This window comes from Propithecus coquereli, unplaced genomic scaffold (assembly GCF_000956105.1).
Source record: "Propithecus coquereli isolate 6110/MARCELLA unplaced genomic scaffold, Pcoq_1.0 Scaffold291, whole genome shotgun sequence".
NCBI classification, from domain to species: Eukaryota; Metazoa; Chordata; class Mammalia; order Primates; family Indriidae; genus Propithecus; species Propithecus coquereli.
In genome coordinates, this window is record NW_012148519.1 from 272791 (window position 1) to 289489 (window position 16699).

The window sequence follows — 16699 nt, forward strand, 5'->3', positions numbered from 1 at the left end:
TCCATTCCCCTCCCCAGCCTCCTCAGCCCAAGCAGCTAGACAGGGCAGCAGAACAAGGGTCTGCCCTCTCCAGCCTGACTCAGACCCGGCCCTCCCTGCCCTCACCGGTTGCCTTCACGCAGAGTGCACCTTCAAGGCCAAGGGCTCTGCCAGCTGCACCTCAGTAATGAGCTCAGCCCCTGGGCCTTTCTCCACCTGAGTGTTTTATCTCCATTTCACTGTCAGGGCTTTTTGTGTATTGCCTTCTCTAGTCTTTCCTAAGGTATGTTTTTCTTTGCTGCTAACATTTGACTATGTACAAGTTTGTTTTTCATGTTGTTTCTTTCATGCACTTCCACACAACCGTAAGCAGCAGAATGCTGGAGGCCTGCCCTCTTAAACCTTCAGCGTGCTGCTGGCTGGCAGTAGGCAGAGGCCATCCCTGGGTGCCGAATAGGTCAGCCACCTACAGCAAAGAGGACAAAGTACTGTGGTTCAGCCTTGAGCCTTTACACCTTTTGGCAAGATTCTTTCCTCTTTCCTCAGTCACAGCGTGGATATACGCACATACCCTTGTTCTCCCAAGGGCTGCATTCTCAAGTCTCAGGAGTCTTCCCCTTGGGTACCTGGTCAGCTGTGTACAAGCCTGTGCACACACAGTAGTCTGCCCATGAAGCTGGGCCATCCTTTTCTGAGCCATAGCTGTACCCAAAAGCTACCGTATGTCTCCCAGAATAACCTGGGAGACTTCACTGGGCATACTAGCTGTCTTCAGTTCCGTTCCACCCAGATCTTTAAGGCCCATCTCTACTAAACAGTGTTAAATGTCTGAACTCACTTGGTGTTTCTTCCCATTTGGTCTTGGGATTTGTCCTTTCCTATCCAGCTCCCATTCCCTTCTAGGCTAGTGCATGGCCTCTGATGCATTATTGTGAGATCTGGGGCAAGTCACAACAACACTGAACAGGGATATTTTGACCAAGACCACATGGCCCAAGCATTCCAAGAATAATGTAATTTCCCAAGAATATGCCTGTGTGCACATGGCCTGGGATTAGCCTGTGGTTTATCAGTCCTTTTGTCAGTCTTAACTGTAAGACTTCTTGGCATCTTCACACCGGATCCAACAGGCATCTATATTGAAACTTTATTACAAAATTATAAAGCAGAGCTCTGTAACACAAAAAAATACACATTTGGGTTTGCTTTAACCCCCAAGTTTGAGAAAATCTTAATATAAGCCACTTGAAGTAACACATTCACATCCAAGAGATTTCAACAAATTTATACAATATATATTGAGCACTAATTCCTGTATAGCTTATTATTAGTTTGGATCCAACTATTCCAATGTATTATGAACCAGTCAGCTGTCCAAGTCTTAAGTCTCAATTGAAATCTCAGAGCAATCACAGCAAAAGCCACAGAATAATTGGAAGAATTAGATGTTTCCAGGATAATTAAAACCAAGGATTCATGAGGGGCAGGAGGGAGGATTCAAGGATTTTAAAAAATCAAGTTTTATACTTGGGTTAGATATTAACTGGAATGGGATGTTGGGACTTTGAACTTTATTTGTTGTAATAATAAAAATGATACCAAAAAAAAAAATCAGAGTTGACACCTTTCTTCCTAAATGGAAACTTTCACCATAAGAGGACAAAACATTTAAAGGTAAGTTCTTTCTCCAAAATGAGTAAATGACATCAGTTCTAATTCTTACTGAGGTTACTAACCAGCCATCAGTATATTATTTTCAACTTGTGTCTAGGAGAAAAATTGGTAGGTAGGGCTTCAGCAAAGTTTTAAGTTGGGAGAGAACCAGCTTCTGCCCTGAAGTTATTGCTAGATCTTAACTGAGTAGCATATACATAGACCTGTTTCACAGTGGAACTGAAGAGTAGCTGAATGAACGATCCTTTGCTAAACTGGTAGGCATTGTAACGATAGCATTTATTGTCTGCCAGAAAGGTTATATTTTCATGGGAAAATCTGATTCCCCCAACTCCTACAAAAGCTTTGGCCCAGAATCAAAAATCATCCAGGCCTTGGTATCATGTCGAGGTAAGTGGCCCAGTGTTCAGCTGTCAACTATTTTTTGAAATTATTTCATTCTCCCGAAGGGGTTTAGTGGTTGATGATGAAGCAAAAGCATGTCTGCACCAATTAAAAGGTCCCTTTAGAGGTTTCCCACGACCACCCAAACTCATGATTGGTTTTTCCAGTCTCAGGAAGCTCAGCTGCAGCAAGGGGGGGCCCTCAGGTGTTGAGGGTTTGCACAGTTCATCCATCGGTAATGGGAGGACACACAGCTTTCCTGATAGCATGTGTGTTCTGTGCTTGGCTAAGCTTCCCCAGCAAACTTAAGCCCTTGGGTTCCTCCGGTGGTCTAAAGACGCTAAGAGGGCTAAAAAACATCACCTACTCATTGCATGGTTCTTCCTAAAGGGTCTAGAGAATGCTTCTTCCCTGACCTGTCCCCTAAAATCAGTAGGCTAAGAAGGAAAACCCAAGTAGGGACTCCCCACCAACCTGGGGAATTAAGACTTCCAGCTATCTGTTCACAGGCAGAATCCAGCCTCATTCAGTACCTTCTGATACCTCTTAGGTGTTCTTACAGGTGTTTGGTCTCCAGGAACTTCATCTGGCTGGAGAGGAGAGCAAGGTTCTTTGCCTAAATCTCTATGCCTTGGGTGAGACCAAGTTCAAAACCTCATGAGTAGGGGAGGAACTTCATTTTCAGGGGAAAGCGGTTTAAGACTCCTGCCTATTGCAAAAAGAGGCTCAGAAACCAAGTGAAAGTTAAGGAGAAAGCCACTGCCTTTACCCAACACTTCCGCTTTCCTCATGAACTAAAAGATGGTGCAAAGTCAGGCCCCAAGAGAGGAAGCAGCAGAGATTATCCATGCACCATCCCCTGCATAGAGACTGGGATTTCCCAGCAGTTTGGAAGCAAGATGCTTGTTGCTCTTAGGGTCAGGTCAAAGACTGATAGCTTCCAATCCCAGCACTTAAGGAAGCAACTCTTAACAACTGAAGTTTTTTGATAGCATCTGTGTATCATTTCTTATCAGAGTTAAATTTACTGGTCCAAATTCTAAGAGGCCGGGCGCGGTGGCTCACGCCTGTAATCCTAGCACTCTGGGAGGCCCAGGTGAGTGGACTGTTTGTGCTCAGGAGTTCGAGACCAGCCTGAGCAAGAGCGAGACCCCGTCTCTACTAAAAATAGAAAGAAATTGGCCAAACAACTAAAAATAGAAAAAATTAGCCGGGACATAGTGGCACGTGCCTGTAGTCCCAGCTACCTGGGAGGCTGAGGCAGGAGGATCACTTAAGCCCAGGAGTTTGAGGTTGCTGTGAGCTAGGCTGACGCCACGGCACTCTAGCCCGGGCAAGAGAGTGAAACTCTGTCTCAAAAAAAAAAAAAAAAAGACAAATTCTATCCTAAGGACCACAGTTGGTCTGGTAAACTAACAATTTTGGTCCAAAGAAACAAATGGATTTTAGGCAGTGTAGCAAAAGACTTTAGCAAAGGTAGGTTAAAGCACAGAAAGCCAGAGACCAGAAATTTAAATCCAAATGTGCTGGAGAGGAAGAGAACCATTTCTGACAGGACTTTTGATTGATGAAATACACGGCAAGCATCTCCAGGGGATGGGTGGGATATAGGAGGAAGGGTGAAACTGCTAGGTTCTCAGAGGAAGGGAGGAAAGACATGGTCGAAGTTCTGGCAAGTCTTTTCATCATGTACCATCATCACCCCAAGATCACTGAAATAAGGACTCACCCATGTGATTTGTAGCAGTCCCCACTGGCCTTGGGGCTTTGCCAGTCAAAAGGGGTACCCCCATGGCAAGACAGGCATGCCCAGGCGTAACATGGTATCTTTGCTTGCCCTGATCTTGGGAACACTGCAAAATTTCTTCTTTTAACTTGCCGCCTCTGCAAGCTGGCCAACCCTGAGCCCAGACACCCCAGGCTATGTCCCTGTAAGGCACTGAAGAAGCAGATGCAAGCCCTCAGGACCGGAAGACGTGCACAGCTCGGATCACATACTGCCGGCAGATGGGACACTCATTCATGCGTTTGCCACACTTGGTACAGGTTACCATGTGGCCACACTCTAGCAGAACACAGTCAATGGGTGAGTCCATGCAGATCTTACACAGGTTCTCCTCCAGGCTGGATGGCACTGCTCCCCCTGTACAAACACATGGCAGAAAAAAGGGGCAGAGGGGAAAGTGAGGAGATTATCTAAGTTTATGGGGTATGGGGGCATGGAGGTGGGGGAGAACAGATACACTGAACAAACCCCTAAGTGTACAAGCTTTGCTCAAATAGAGCTCCTCCAAGAAAACGTGTGCTCAGTAACCAACTCCAGTTGCTTAACCCGAACTTCCTCCCCTCCAAAGGCTAGATTTGGAGAGTACAGTACTTTTGGATCAAATACATCCGAAATACATGAGAACTAAGGCAAAGTCCTCAGCTTAAATAATTTTCAGACAATTGAGGCTGTAATATAGTTAGTGGCACTTAGGGACTCATTATCCCCTGAGGCAGAACATACTGAGAAGACAAAACTGGTGCAGAAAAGTTTGGCTATAGACAGAACTGTAATGAATAGTTCATTAAGGATCACAAGGCTTACCTATAAACACATCCCCAATTTAATAAAATCATGGATCATGGGGGCCCCCTGTGCCATCCCACAAACTAACCCTGGGGCTGCTTCTGAGGAAACTTCTGGTATAGGAGCTTAGCAGAGATTATTGCTCCCTCTTCTGTGCTGCCCCCAAAGAACTTCATTTAAACCCCCGTGACTGCTTGTCGAATTGGATTACAACTTTGAGTTTGCCTACGTATCTCACCCAGTAGACTACGAGCTCCTAATTTGACATATTCATTCAATTTCTACAATTACACACTTAGCATTTACTATATGCTCTGGGGTCAGACAGTCATCTTTAAAGCCCCCAAATGCCAGTCACATGGTAGGTATTCTCAAAGTGTTTGATGAATGACCATCTCCCAAGGGAAATGCAAATAGCTCACATTTACTCAATGCTCACCATGTGCCAGGCAGGGCCCTGAAAGCTTTGCATATATTAACTCACTGAATCCTCACAAAAACGATGAAGTAGTTACTCTTGTTACTCTCATTTTATAGATGAGGCCACTGGGGCCAAAGAGTTAAGTGGCTTGCCCATGGGCACTCAGCTGCTAAGTAGAGGAGCCAGGATTCAAACCCAGGCAGGCTGGCTCCACAGCTCCTGCACATGGTGTGGCCTTCTACGGCAAGTGCCCTGTGCACAGAGTCCTCAATAAATACTAACTGGTTTGTGCCAGTGGTAAAATACAGTAGGCACCAGCTGGCTCTCAACTGTAATGCCAGCACTTTGGGAGGCTGAGGTGGGAGAATCACTTGAGGCCAGGAGTTCCAGGCCAGCCTGGGCAACATAGTAAAACCCTGCCTCTACAAAAAAATTTAAAAATTAGCCAGGTGTGGTGGCAGAGGAGATCAAGGCTGCAGATGATTGTACCGCTGCACACCAGCCTGGGTGACAGAGTGAGTCCTTGTCTCTTTAAACACACATATACACACACACACACACACACACGCGCGCGCCCAGCCATCTCCAGCATGTCTTAAACTGTAGCCTAACCTTGGTAGCCATGAACAGAAAACTGGCCTTATACCAGTCACCTCCACCATCTGGGGCTTGGCCATTCCACAGGGAAATTCTTCCTTACCCTGTTGCTTCTCTACTTTTTCTCTTTTCTGGATTATTCAAAAAGTTAAATACTTCCCCTCTTAAGTGGTGGGCTGGATGTGAAAGGAGTGAAACCTCTTTACCTCCTTTGAGGTGCTGCTGGTCCTAACGGAAAGTGTGAAAGACACTGAACTAATACAAATACATAAGATGAGGAGGAATTTATAAATGTTCAATTACTTATTATTTGTCTCAGGACTAACAATAAACACATCAATTCAGCTGCCAGCATTCTCCTTGGGAACCAGAAATAGGAAGGAAGGCACCAAGTGGGTCAGCCTGACCTTGGTACCAGGTGAGGGGGTGGGTCTAGAACTCCAGATTGTTTTGGGGAATTGAGAAAAGCTCAACTCTCTTTTATGTCTAATGAGAAATCATCAGACATAAAACTCTACCCCATTCTGAGCAAAAGGCCATTTTACTGAATAACAAATTTGGAAGTCTTCTGGAAAAGTTTTTGAATGCTTTGCAGGCTCCAACACTACTCTGAGAATGTTCTCTCTTGGGAGGGAGCTCACAACCACATAGCCTTGAGGCTTTTGTAAATGTGTGGCAGATGTCAGGAGGCTCCCCAGATGGTCAGGAGTTCCGCAGTGTGTTCTGGGGGCTCTAACACATAGGTTGGTAGGTGGGATGTGCAGTTTGTGCCCAGAGAGTCCCACACAGGAACCTTTCCTGATGTCTCCAGAGCAGCTCTAACCACTGCCAGCCCTGTACAAACAAGGGTCACCACCATTTCTTTTTGGTTGGTATCAGAAGCTGGTAAACATCCTGAGTGACTTTTCTGAAGGTACACACAGTGACCCTGCCCTGCCAGGCCAGAACTGAGTGAATACCGCAGGACTATGAAAAACGAACTGAGTGTCACACATGCCACCACTCACTGTGTTATATATTTTACAGATCTTGGATGTAGAAATCAGTCTGCCCCTGGGTATGCTACCACGCTGCTTCCTTCATAGGAGGGAGAGTGAGAATTTCTAAAGCTGCTGAGAAACCCTGGTTCTCAGTGAATCTCCCCCTGACACTCTCTGGAAATCCATATGCTCAAAATTCTTAGACTGTTAGCAGGAATCAGGGTTGAAAGAGGGGAAAGACAGAAGAGCCAAGAGCCTAAGCCCGTTCCCGAACAGAAACAACTACCTACCGTTTTGGTCTTCAGTGCCACACACTGAAAAGGAAAGAGAAAGATGTCTGAATAGGTGATGATGGCATGATGGCGTGAGCAAAGTCTCCTACCACCCTGCTGTCATTTCTGACCACTCCCTACTGGACCCAGGCTTGCCAAGAGCCTGGACAGACACTTGCCCTCTTCGTTCACTCTCCGTGCTGAGAACGCACATAGCTCCCGCTGGTGCATCTGATCTACTTTTAAGAAAAGGTATTCTACCAGTTTGCATGAACAAACTGCCGAGTGGCAGGATACCGTATATGCATAATATCCTTCTCTACTGCTTTTGAAGCCAGCATTAAAGTCTGGTGGCTTCAGTCAGCCAGGGAGTCTGGATGGAGTTCCCACGTGGAGTCATCTGTTCTATTCCCAGCTCCTCACAGCTCTAGGGAGACTTTTGAGGCAATTCCAAAGGGAAGACTGAGACTCCACGTCAGCCGGTTTCAGTCTGTGATCAGGTGTTAGTCAGATGCCCTCTAACTCTGATGAGTCCGAGCTACTGGTAGAGGACAGCCTGCAGTCTGACTTCACCCACCGCTAACATGCACGGAACGAGTATGCTGCTCTGCAGGAACTTAATCAGCCGGGGATGGGAGAGAAGGTGAGGGTTCTGTGGTGAAATAGTTTCAGGAAATGCCAAATTCAAAACAGCCAAACACATTTCTGCAGGACTTCTCTGCTTTTAATATAAAAATATCTGCCATGACTCAGTAACAGGGACATAGGATAAAGTATTTTTTGACAAATTTATTTAACCACAGACCCAGACATTTTTCTGGGTATCTCCTGAAAATGATACCATGTCAAATGCTTTGGGAAATGAACAAAAGGAAAAGCCCAGGTGCAGGCAAAACAGGTATATTCTTCTACTGTGTGTACAAAGATTCGCTTTCTAATCTCCCAACTGTTTAGAATATTGTTGGAGGTAGTAGTGAGTACAAAGGGGATAGCATTCGGTGGGAAAGGCCACGGACTTGGGCCAGAAAACCCTCAGTTCAAATCTGAGCTCCACAACAGAAGGGTGATGCTGGAGAGTAAACAAACACATGCGGGGCCTGACCCAGTCTTGACACCCAGCCACAAACGACAGCTATTATTAGATGGTGCAAATGTGTGACTCCCTCTGCAACTAAAAGCATGGAAACTGAATCACGTCGATGCCATCACACCGTTGAGTGACAGCAAACACTCCAAGCTCTGTGCAGCTCCCACCCAGACAGCCCCTCACCCAGGTGCTGGAGTCCTTTCTGATCCTTGTACAGCCGCGTCACCCTCTCCATCAGCTCCCACTTCTCACAGCAGCCCTTGTAGTTGACGAAGTTGCGAGCCAGGATCTCTTTCAGCTGCCGCACTGTCAGGCCTTCGATGTCCTCCAGGTCGGTCAGGTCAGACAGAGAGGCCCTCCGACCTGGGACGAAGCTGTCCTCTGAGTCGATGGACTGCAACGGCAAAGATGAGATGGGTGGGCTCAGCTCTTACCTCCCCCCAAGCTCTCTCCCAAGGACCCCAGAACACTCATCACACTATACTTTTGGTGATTGACCTCAAGAAAAGTAGGAACAGAGGAGGAAAAGTACCTGGCATGGTGCTCTGCACTGCAAAATAGACTACAGTCTCTTCCTGACCCACAGGTCTGTGCTCTGGCACAGACAGCCACAGACCAACCAATGAGTGTGACACAGTAGGAGCACTGGTTCAAGTTACATGGCCCTAATTTTGAATCCTGACTCCTCTACCTACCACTTAATGCTGGATAATATCCAGAAAGTTGCTTACCTCTCTGAGCCTGTCCGCCCCTCCTTAAAGGAGAGGCAGCAGTCCTACCCCACAAGCTTCCTGTGAAGAGTAAATGTGGCAGCATGTGAAACCAGCAAGCATGGTGCTGGCCTCTCTCTCTCCCCTGGAGAGTTCTGCTGGCCTACGGAGGCGGTGGATTTCTGGCAATCACTCCTCCACGCACAACATCAACTACAGCTCCGTGACCTGAGGGCTGTGCTTGGAACTGGCCCCTGCCTGGCAGAGGCCTGCACTTCCCATTATCTGATCTCCTACCCTGGACAGTGGCTACTGTGTGTTAGAAGCAGGAGAAAAGAACAAGATTTTCACAGCAGCACCAGAAGCCCGCCTTCTAGCAGCTCTTAGAAAATCAAGAGACTGGAAATATAATGGGCCACAAGGCTCCCCAGTCTCCACTGTGACCCCACAACTCCTTACTAACACACTGAAAGATTGAGAGGTTAATGTGCAATGCTAACACCGCACTCCATCCTGAAAGCAGAATTTCAGAAGGACTGTTAGCACAGACTAATTCTTCTCTCTCCACCTGAGTCTGCCGAGAGGTTCCTAAGAACACCCTAAGAACACCAGTGAAAGCGCAGACACAGACGCGAGCAGAGGCCCCACCTGGGTCTCGTCCTCAGCAGGTGCTCTGGCTGTGCTCTCCAGGTAGACGGGCTCTTCGTAGTCCTGAGACACATGGCCATTGGCCTGTGGGAAGAGAAGGGTGACATCACATCCACAGAAATGTCCCAGAGATTTGCATAGCATGGGCCTCTTTCTAGCTCAATATCCAGAATATATTCCTATCTGTCTCCCCCAGAAATCTGGAGCCTCTCACAACAGCATTGCCAAAGCTTGCTCTCTCATACTAACTTTATCAGGCAGAGAAACCACACAAATAGTTTTCAATAGACATAAGCTTCCCTCTAGAACAAGAGTGCGTTCGTTCTGCCCACCACGAGGATGGCATCAGCCACCACGCACCGTCAATTTAACCCCAGCTGGAGTACCCCAGGTGAAAAGGAGATTACTATGTCGGTTGTACCGCTGTTCTCTGCCATCACGTTTTTTCTTGACACTGACCTAAAATTGCCCTCCCTATAATTTCTACCCACTGTCCCTAGTTCTGCCCCTCAGACCAATGTCCACTGTTTTTTCCCAAACTTTTCACATCATGTCTTCCCCTCCTTCACACTAAATCTCCCTGGCTTCCTCATCTGACACGGATGGGACAGGTTTCCAGACCCGCCCGACCCTGGTCTCTCTCTCCCCTGCCCAGTAACTGCTCTCACTCTAGAAATGTGCTCACACCTGTAGGGCACTCTAAGAGCTGTCTTGAAAGCTGGTCAAACATTATTTTAATGTCTCTATAAATCAATTAGGCTAAGATTATTTAAGACAAATGTCGGAGTTTCATTCTGCTTAGAATTCTAGCTTCCAAAAGGCTCCTCCTGAGTACTCCTTTATCAGGTTTTGCCAAAGAGCAGTCAGAACTGTGAGCCTCCTAATTCTGTCACCATTTAAGCCACAAACCCCTTAACTAGATCCTCTTCACCCACTGCTCCGTCCAGGCAAAAGGCCCGGTATGCAGACTCTTGGTGCAGGGCACCTGTATACTTGCCAGGTAGCCTTGCTCAGATCTAGGAGGTGGCTGAGTTCACAGGCCTTTTCCACCAGAGCCCCGGAACACCAGGAAAGGGACGACCTGGGAAGCCAAAGTCACCTGCTGACCCAAGCCACTCATCCCAGATTACATGTATCCCAGGCTACATAATACGGAGCTAGTCAAGAAGAGGCAACAACTACAGTGGAAATGAAAAGTAGCAGTAACAACAACAAAACGCTAAGCGTTGACAAGATCACACACATCACACATGTGTGATGCATCTGAAACAGTGTCTTCATCAACATCTTTAGCCCTCTCTTAGCTTTACGCAGATGTGGTGCCCGCTGGCTTCTTGGAGACTGTCTCCTTGGAGTTACCGTGGAGTCTTTCAGAGCCTAACCTGTTCCTAAGTAGACAGCTTTTGTATGTCCTTTTTTCCTAGAAAGAGAAACTGGACCTCATGCTACAAAGCATGCTCTTGTCTTTCCAGTTTACTCACTGACTACATCAAAATCTACAACTAGTGCCTGTCCACAGCTGTGCTTACTGTACACACATCCTTCCCTAGCAACTATTACTAAAGGATTAAAGGTAAAAGAAAGAACCCTGGTGGAGCCAATATTACGAGGAGATTTATACTGTAGGTGCAGCTCACTTGTGGACCTGTCGGGTAGCCTTGCATAAGCTCCTTAACTTCCCCATGCCTGTTTCTCCTGCTTGCAAGTGCAGATCTCACCAGAACGGGGGATGTGAGCAGACACCAAGGCTTTCTGAAAATCTCAAAGTACCCAGTAAGATCTGGTATGTAGGATAACCTGTAGGTACAATCTGGAAACTTCTGGTTAACGACAGGAAGCTTATAATTTTCACTGAAAAACTCACCTGAACGTTCTTCAGGGAAAAATAATTCCTCGAGTTCCTCTCCTGACTCCCCATAAATAGAGAAGAGTGCTCCAAAAACTAAGCAAAGGGAGGAATGTATAGCAGGAGGTAAAACCTGTCCAGCAGACCCAGCAGACCGAGAGCCAGAGCCTGGCAAATAGTTAAAGTCCAAATGGGGAGAAAAACATGCTCAAGCCAACAAGGGAGTTAAATGATTTTACTGCAGTTAAACTATGCTATCACATTGGCCTTTACGCCTCAGTGCCTGTCGAGAGCTGAATCAGGGGGCCCAGTCCCGGCAAAGGAGGTGATCGTAAACAAGAGGCAGCAGCCACCCCCAGCATGTGTGGGAACCGACAGCACTAGCACTGCACCAACTCTGAGTAGCTCACAGCTCTCTGGACGTGACATCGCGCCATCCAAGCCTCCCAACACCCTGAGCAAGATCAGAAGTGGTCTGGGATTACTTACCCCATTTCACTGCTGTAGGCTCATAGCTTGCCTGCAGTGACCAACGAGTCAGTAACAAAAGTGCATGTGGAAACCACATCTTCTAGTTCCTAATCCCTGCACTTTGCCTAAGCCCTGTAAATAACAGGTCACTAAGGCGCTTACGTAGACCCATGAGATGCTACCACTCCTTACAATGGTTATGTCCACCAGCCCCACTCTAATCCAGCAGTTAGGTGGTCTACGTGTCCACCTTCCCTCTTCCAGGGGCTTTCTGAGGACAGGGACAGGGGATTACTCATTTCTATACCCTCCGTGCCTGCTTCGCGATCAGTCAATGTGCTGCCCTTAGCTTACCACTTTCAGGCCCCCCAAGATAACGATGAAGCAGCTAACAGTACAGTAGGACCAACCAGGCCCCTCCCAAAGGGGTAAGAGCAGCCATGTCCTTGTCACATCATGTAGGTACTCTCCTTTCCCTCCCTTTGTTTCTCTATACGCCTTGTGATGGTTACTCAGGAACTGGGTTCCGAATCCCACTAAGGAACCACAGCAAAGGGAAGTGAGAGGACAAACTGGAACAGAACTAAATTTGGAGAGTTAACAGTGATAACAGCGAGTTTAAAAAACAACAAACAAAAAAACCAAGAGCAAGTTTTCTCAAAATATTTCTGGAACAAAGAACCTTTTAAAAATGCCTTACTGGGCTATGTATGTATTAAAAACAAACGAAACACACATGCACAAAAACCTGGTACCGTGAATAAAGCCAAAACATGAGTCCGATGTCCAGAAAACATCACTTCATGTATCACTAGGCAGAAAGGTGTCACATAACCAAGAAACTTCACGTCACACCCCATTCCCACAATGCAGGTAGGAGAAGAAAATGAGCCCCAGACTGGCAGACACTACAAACGGGCCCATACCTGCTGGTGCTCCTGAGCCTGGGCCGAGAGGACAGAGGTGGCTTGTGCAGATGAAGAGGGGCTGGGTGAGGTAGGAGGTACCGTGCTGGTGTGAGGCTGGCTCAGGAAGGCCTGCTGCTCGGGGAAGTCCGGGGACAAGGTGGGGGCACGAGTCCTGCCCTCTTGGGAGATTATAGGCTGCTGGCCAAGCACCAAGAACACCAGCTCTTCTTTCTCCCGGCACATTTCGGTAGAGATGTCATGGAGGCTGAGATAGTCCCTCAGGTCCTTCACCTTCATCTTCATGAGCTCCTCCCGCTGAAAGGCTGTGGCTCGGAACCGTTGGCAGAGAAGGCAGAGGCGGGGCCCATTCCCCACTTGGCTCGAACAGGTCATGCAGAAATTCTTCTTACAGTCCAAGCAGGTCTGCTACTTAGAGCAAGAAGCAGAGGAAGCCATGTCAGATCGAGAGAGTAAGACAGACAGTGGCATGCTTCATGGCCGCCAAGCCTACCAGGATCTCCTCCAGTCAATCTTACTCTTACTAAATCTCCAATATCTAAGGGTGTAAGCTACTTTGCAAATTTTAGATTTAAAAGCCACTCAAGGCTGGGTATAGTGGCTAACGCCTATAATCCTAGCACTTTGGGAGGCCAAGGTGGGAGGATTGCTTGAGACCAGCTGGAGCAAGAACAAGACTCCGTTTCTACAAAAAATAGAAAAATTAGCTGCGGATGATAGCACATGTCTGTAGTCCCAGCTACTTGGGAGGCTGAGGCAGGAGGACCACTTGAGCCCAAGAGTTTGAGGTTGCAGTGAGCTATGTTATAAGGCCACTGTACTCTAGCCCAGGCGACAAGTGAGACCCTGTCTCCACCAAAAAAAAAAAAACAGCCACTCAGATGTGGCAGACCTCCAGTATGTATTTGTATGCATGCATGTACAGGACACTCCACATTATGTCACTGAGGCTTGCTTTATTTACTGACACAGAGAGAACCTGAGGATATTAATCGAGACTACCAGCTTTAGAATCAAAAGGCTCTGCATTTTTTATTAAGTCTCCCTCCCTCCCTCATTTCTTGCAATGTCATCGTGGGTGTGTAACTTTCTGGGCATTCAGTTTCCACATCTGTAAAATGGGGATGATAATAGTATCTACCTCATGAGGATGTTGTGAAGAATAAGAGAATGCATTTAGCATATCTGGCACGTAATGAGGCCTCAGTAACTGTTAGCTGTTTTCATTGTTATTGCTAGGAAACATTAGCTAATGATGAGAGCCAGGATTCAAGTCTTAAACTATGATTCTTTCCACTTTATTGCTCAAAGTAAGAAAATGCACAAAGGGTTATGGTGGTAATTGTTACTATTAATATTAGTATTAATTACACTTATCGAGGTATTTTTATGTGCTAGAACTACACCTAGCTTGTCATTTAATTCTCAAAGCAAACCTGCAAAACAGGTATTAGTGTTCTTCCCTGCTTCACAAACCAACCAAGACTCAGAGACAGCGAGTATTACATTCAAAGTCAGTAAAGAGCAGAACTGGGACAACCCCTCCTGGTCTGCTGAGGCTAATGTCCAGGATCATGCTCTTTCCACCAGGCCGTGCTGCCTAACTCAGTCCCAGGCGCATCCAAGCACAGAGCAGCACTGAGTCAAGGGCCTGCCTTTCCCTCTCGAAACTCTCACTCAGCGCTCCATGCACAGAGGCTGGTGCCAGGCTCCCCCGCTCCAAGAAGGCCCACTCACAGTGCTGGGAATTCAGTGGTGCAGAAGACCACATCCAAGACAAATATTTGGACAGCTAAGGGAAGCCCTCTGGACATTAGGGTGCTCTCATTCGTGAAAGCACAGAGCGTCTCAGTTAGGCGACAAGAGCGCCTGACGGGCAGGCTGGTACTGCCTGGCAGCAGCTACTCCTGCAGTCACTGACAACACGCCACAGCTTGCTCAACCCTCAAGAAGCAAATCCTCGGCAGCTCACCCCACAGGCTGAGCGAGCACAGTGACATCTGGTTGAGCTCTGTTCCAGCCAAGAGCAGAGGTCACACCCCCAAGGAGAGGTAATTCCTGAGCACACTGGGATCGTCCTTGAGGGCACCGTCACTAATCCTTTTAAGAAGTTAAAAAACTTTTCATCCTGTGGTGACTTAAGTATTAACCTAAATATCTCTGCTCCCTCTTTTCTAAAGATAGAAATCTGTTCAGGCCAAAAAAGAATGCTCAAGAGACAGGATTCTCATAGCTGAGATCACAGACGCTCTCGTGTAGGGCTGAAGTAGAAGTCTGCATAGTTAAGATAGTTATATTTAGTTTTTATCTAAGTGTCATTCACATAGCAAAGGGAAAAGGAAATAGCGTTTGCCATCCAGCTTTGGCTATTAAGACTTGGAAGGCATTGCGAAGGGACACATGTCCAAGCTCCCTTATTCTCCACACAGTTATAGCCAGAAAATAAAATGTTCAGGGACTGGCTTAAAAGGACACATGGCCACACTAGCATTATAACAGTTCTGGGACCAGTAACCATGCCACTGAAAAATGGATGTTTCGGCATATTTGGGGTTCATTTCCTGTTGGGAAACGAAGTGTGTTTAGCATGACTGATAGTGAAACGAAGAGGCTTCAATGTCATAAAGCTGCGAACCTGACACGGAGCATTACCTGAGTCAGTGCAGTTTGACTAAAGCCTGTGTTGCTCAATCAGCCAGATCCAAACTCTTCAAATGTGTGTGGCTTGTTGGATGCAAGATCAGAATGCAAAGACAGAAACCCAGCTTCTGTGCAGCTCCCTGCTCACTAGGGACTCTCAAGTAAGCTGGAATCTGAACCATACCCTACAGGAAGACAGTGCTGGAGGCTAAAATCCCAGTTTGCAGTGGCAGGAGAGAACAAAGGGAAAGAAAAAAAAGGGCTGTCAACAAATGTGGGCAGAATGAGCAAAGGACAGGCTTATGTATAAATTCTAGCAAATGGTTCGAACCAACTGAGAAACAAGGTTGCATGAAAGGTGAACTAGTGGAGGCAACATGCCTGTGGAAATGCCCAGCAGACAAAGTCCGGCATCAAAGAGCTGGCTGCTGCACCTCAGGCAGGTGCCACCCTCCAGGGACAGGGAGGCCACGTGGGTGCTCTGCTGGTTCCCCTTTGCCAATCTGCCCTTCCCTCACACCCCACCCCCCATCCCATCCATATTCCCTGGCCTTGGTCAGGCTCACTTTGTTCTTTCAGTCCTACCAGTCTAAGGACTATGGAAACATCACACGAGAGCACGCACGTTAAGGCGGACGCTCAGGGAAAGGTGACATAGTCAACTTTTACTCCCTTTGCCCTGTGCCTCATCTCTGGGCTTTTGTCAGTACTTAAGACCCACTCTTCCCTTTCCACTCTGAGATCTGAATATCACTGCCATGGCTCCAAGCACAACCTCCCTCCTCCTCCTTTAACTGGTCCAACTAAAGAGGCGGGGTGCCAAACTCCCTCCAGAATTGTCAGGGTCGGTGCTAAACCACAGGCAGGTATTACCAATACAGATGGGATATTTGGGCTTGTGGCAAAATTACAGCCTGCCATTTCTTTCTTTCCAAACACTAGAAACTTAGGGAATGCAAGTGACACATCTTACTTATGTTCTCTCTGTGAAGTCCTTAATGTTATCTGTGCTTTGCACTCAATGAGCATTCAGAAAATACTGACCATAACAGGGGACAAAAAAAAGTAAAAGAAAGACAATAGGATCCATATAATCATTTCAATTCAATCACTTCTAGAACAGACATTTTAAAAAGCTGCTGTTAAATGCCAAACCCTTAAAATAAGAATGCTGATCCACTTAAGCATGAAATTACAAATGAAAAATTCTCATAGGAGAAAACATCCTTAATATACACAAAATTCATCGTGAATTGCACAAAATTAATTCATACTTTTGTAGCAAGAAAATATTGTACCAATAACCATCTTTTACCATCCAAATTAGAATTTTTCTTCCCCCCACGAAGGCTCTTCTTGCTACAGACACTTTCTTCTTGTCGCACTGCATGGTGTGCCCTGCTCCATCTCCCTGTCTGACTGCAAGCTCCCCATTAAGCAGGAATGAACTTCTTCATCTCTGCCTCCCTAGCCCAGGCAATGCCTGACACAC

General features: G+C 46.9%; 1 protein-coding gene across 2 annotated transcripts in view; it reads right to left on the reverse strand.

Annotated features, from left to right (window-relative positions):
* Positions 1-3413: 3413 nt before the first annotated feature.
* The window catches only part of RFFL (ring finger and FYVE-like domain containing E3 ubiquitin protein ligase), a 62422-nt gene continuing 49136 nt past the window's right edge, over positions 3414-16699 (reverse strand). The window contains exons 3-7 of one of the 2 annotated variants that reach the window (XM_012648674.1): positions 12568-12975; positions 9325-9408; positions 8150-8360; positions 6898-6921; positions 3414-4180 (exon numbers count right to left, since the gene is read on the reverse strand). In XM_012648674.1, the coding sequence (XP_012504128.1) occupies positions 3999-4180; positions 6898-6921; positions 8150-8360; positions 9325-9408; positions 12568-12975 (909 nt within the window). In that variant the 3' untranslated portion in view covers positions 3414-3998. The remainder of the gene's footprint in view (positions 4181-6897; positions 6922-8149; positions 8361-9324; positions 9409-12567; positions 12976-16699) is intronic. The other variant, XM_012648673.1, reaches the window with a different exon arrangement.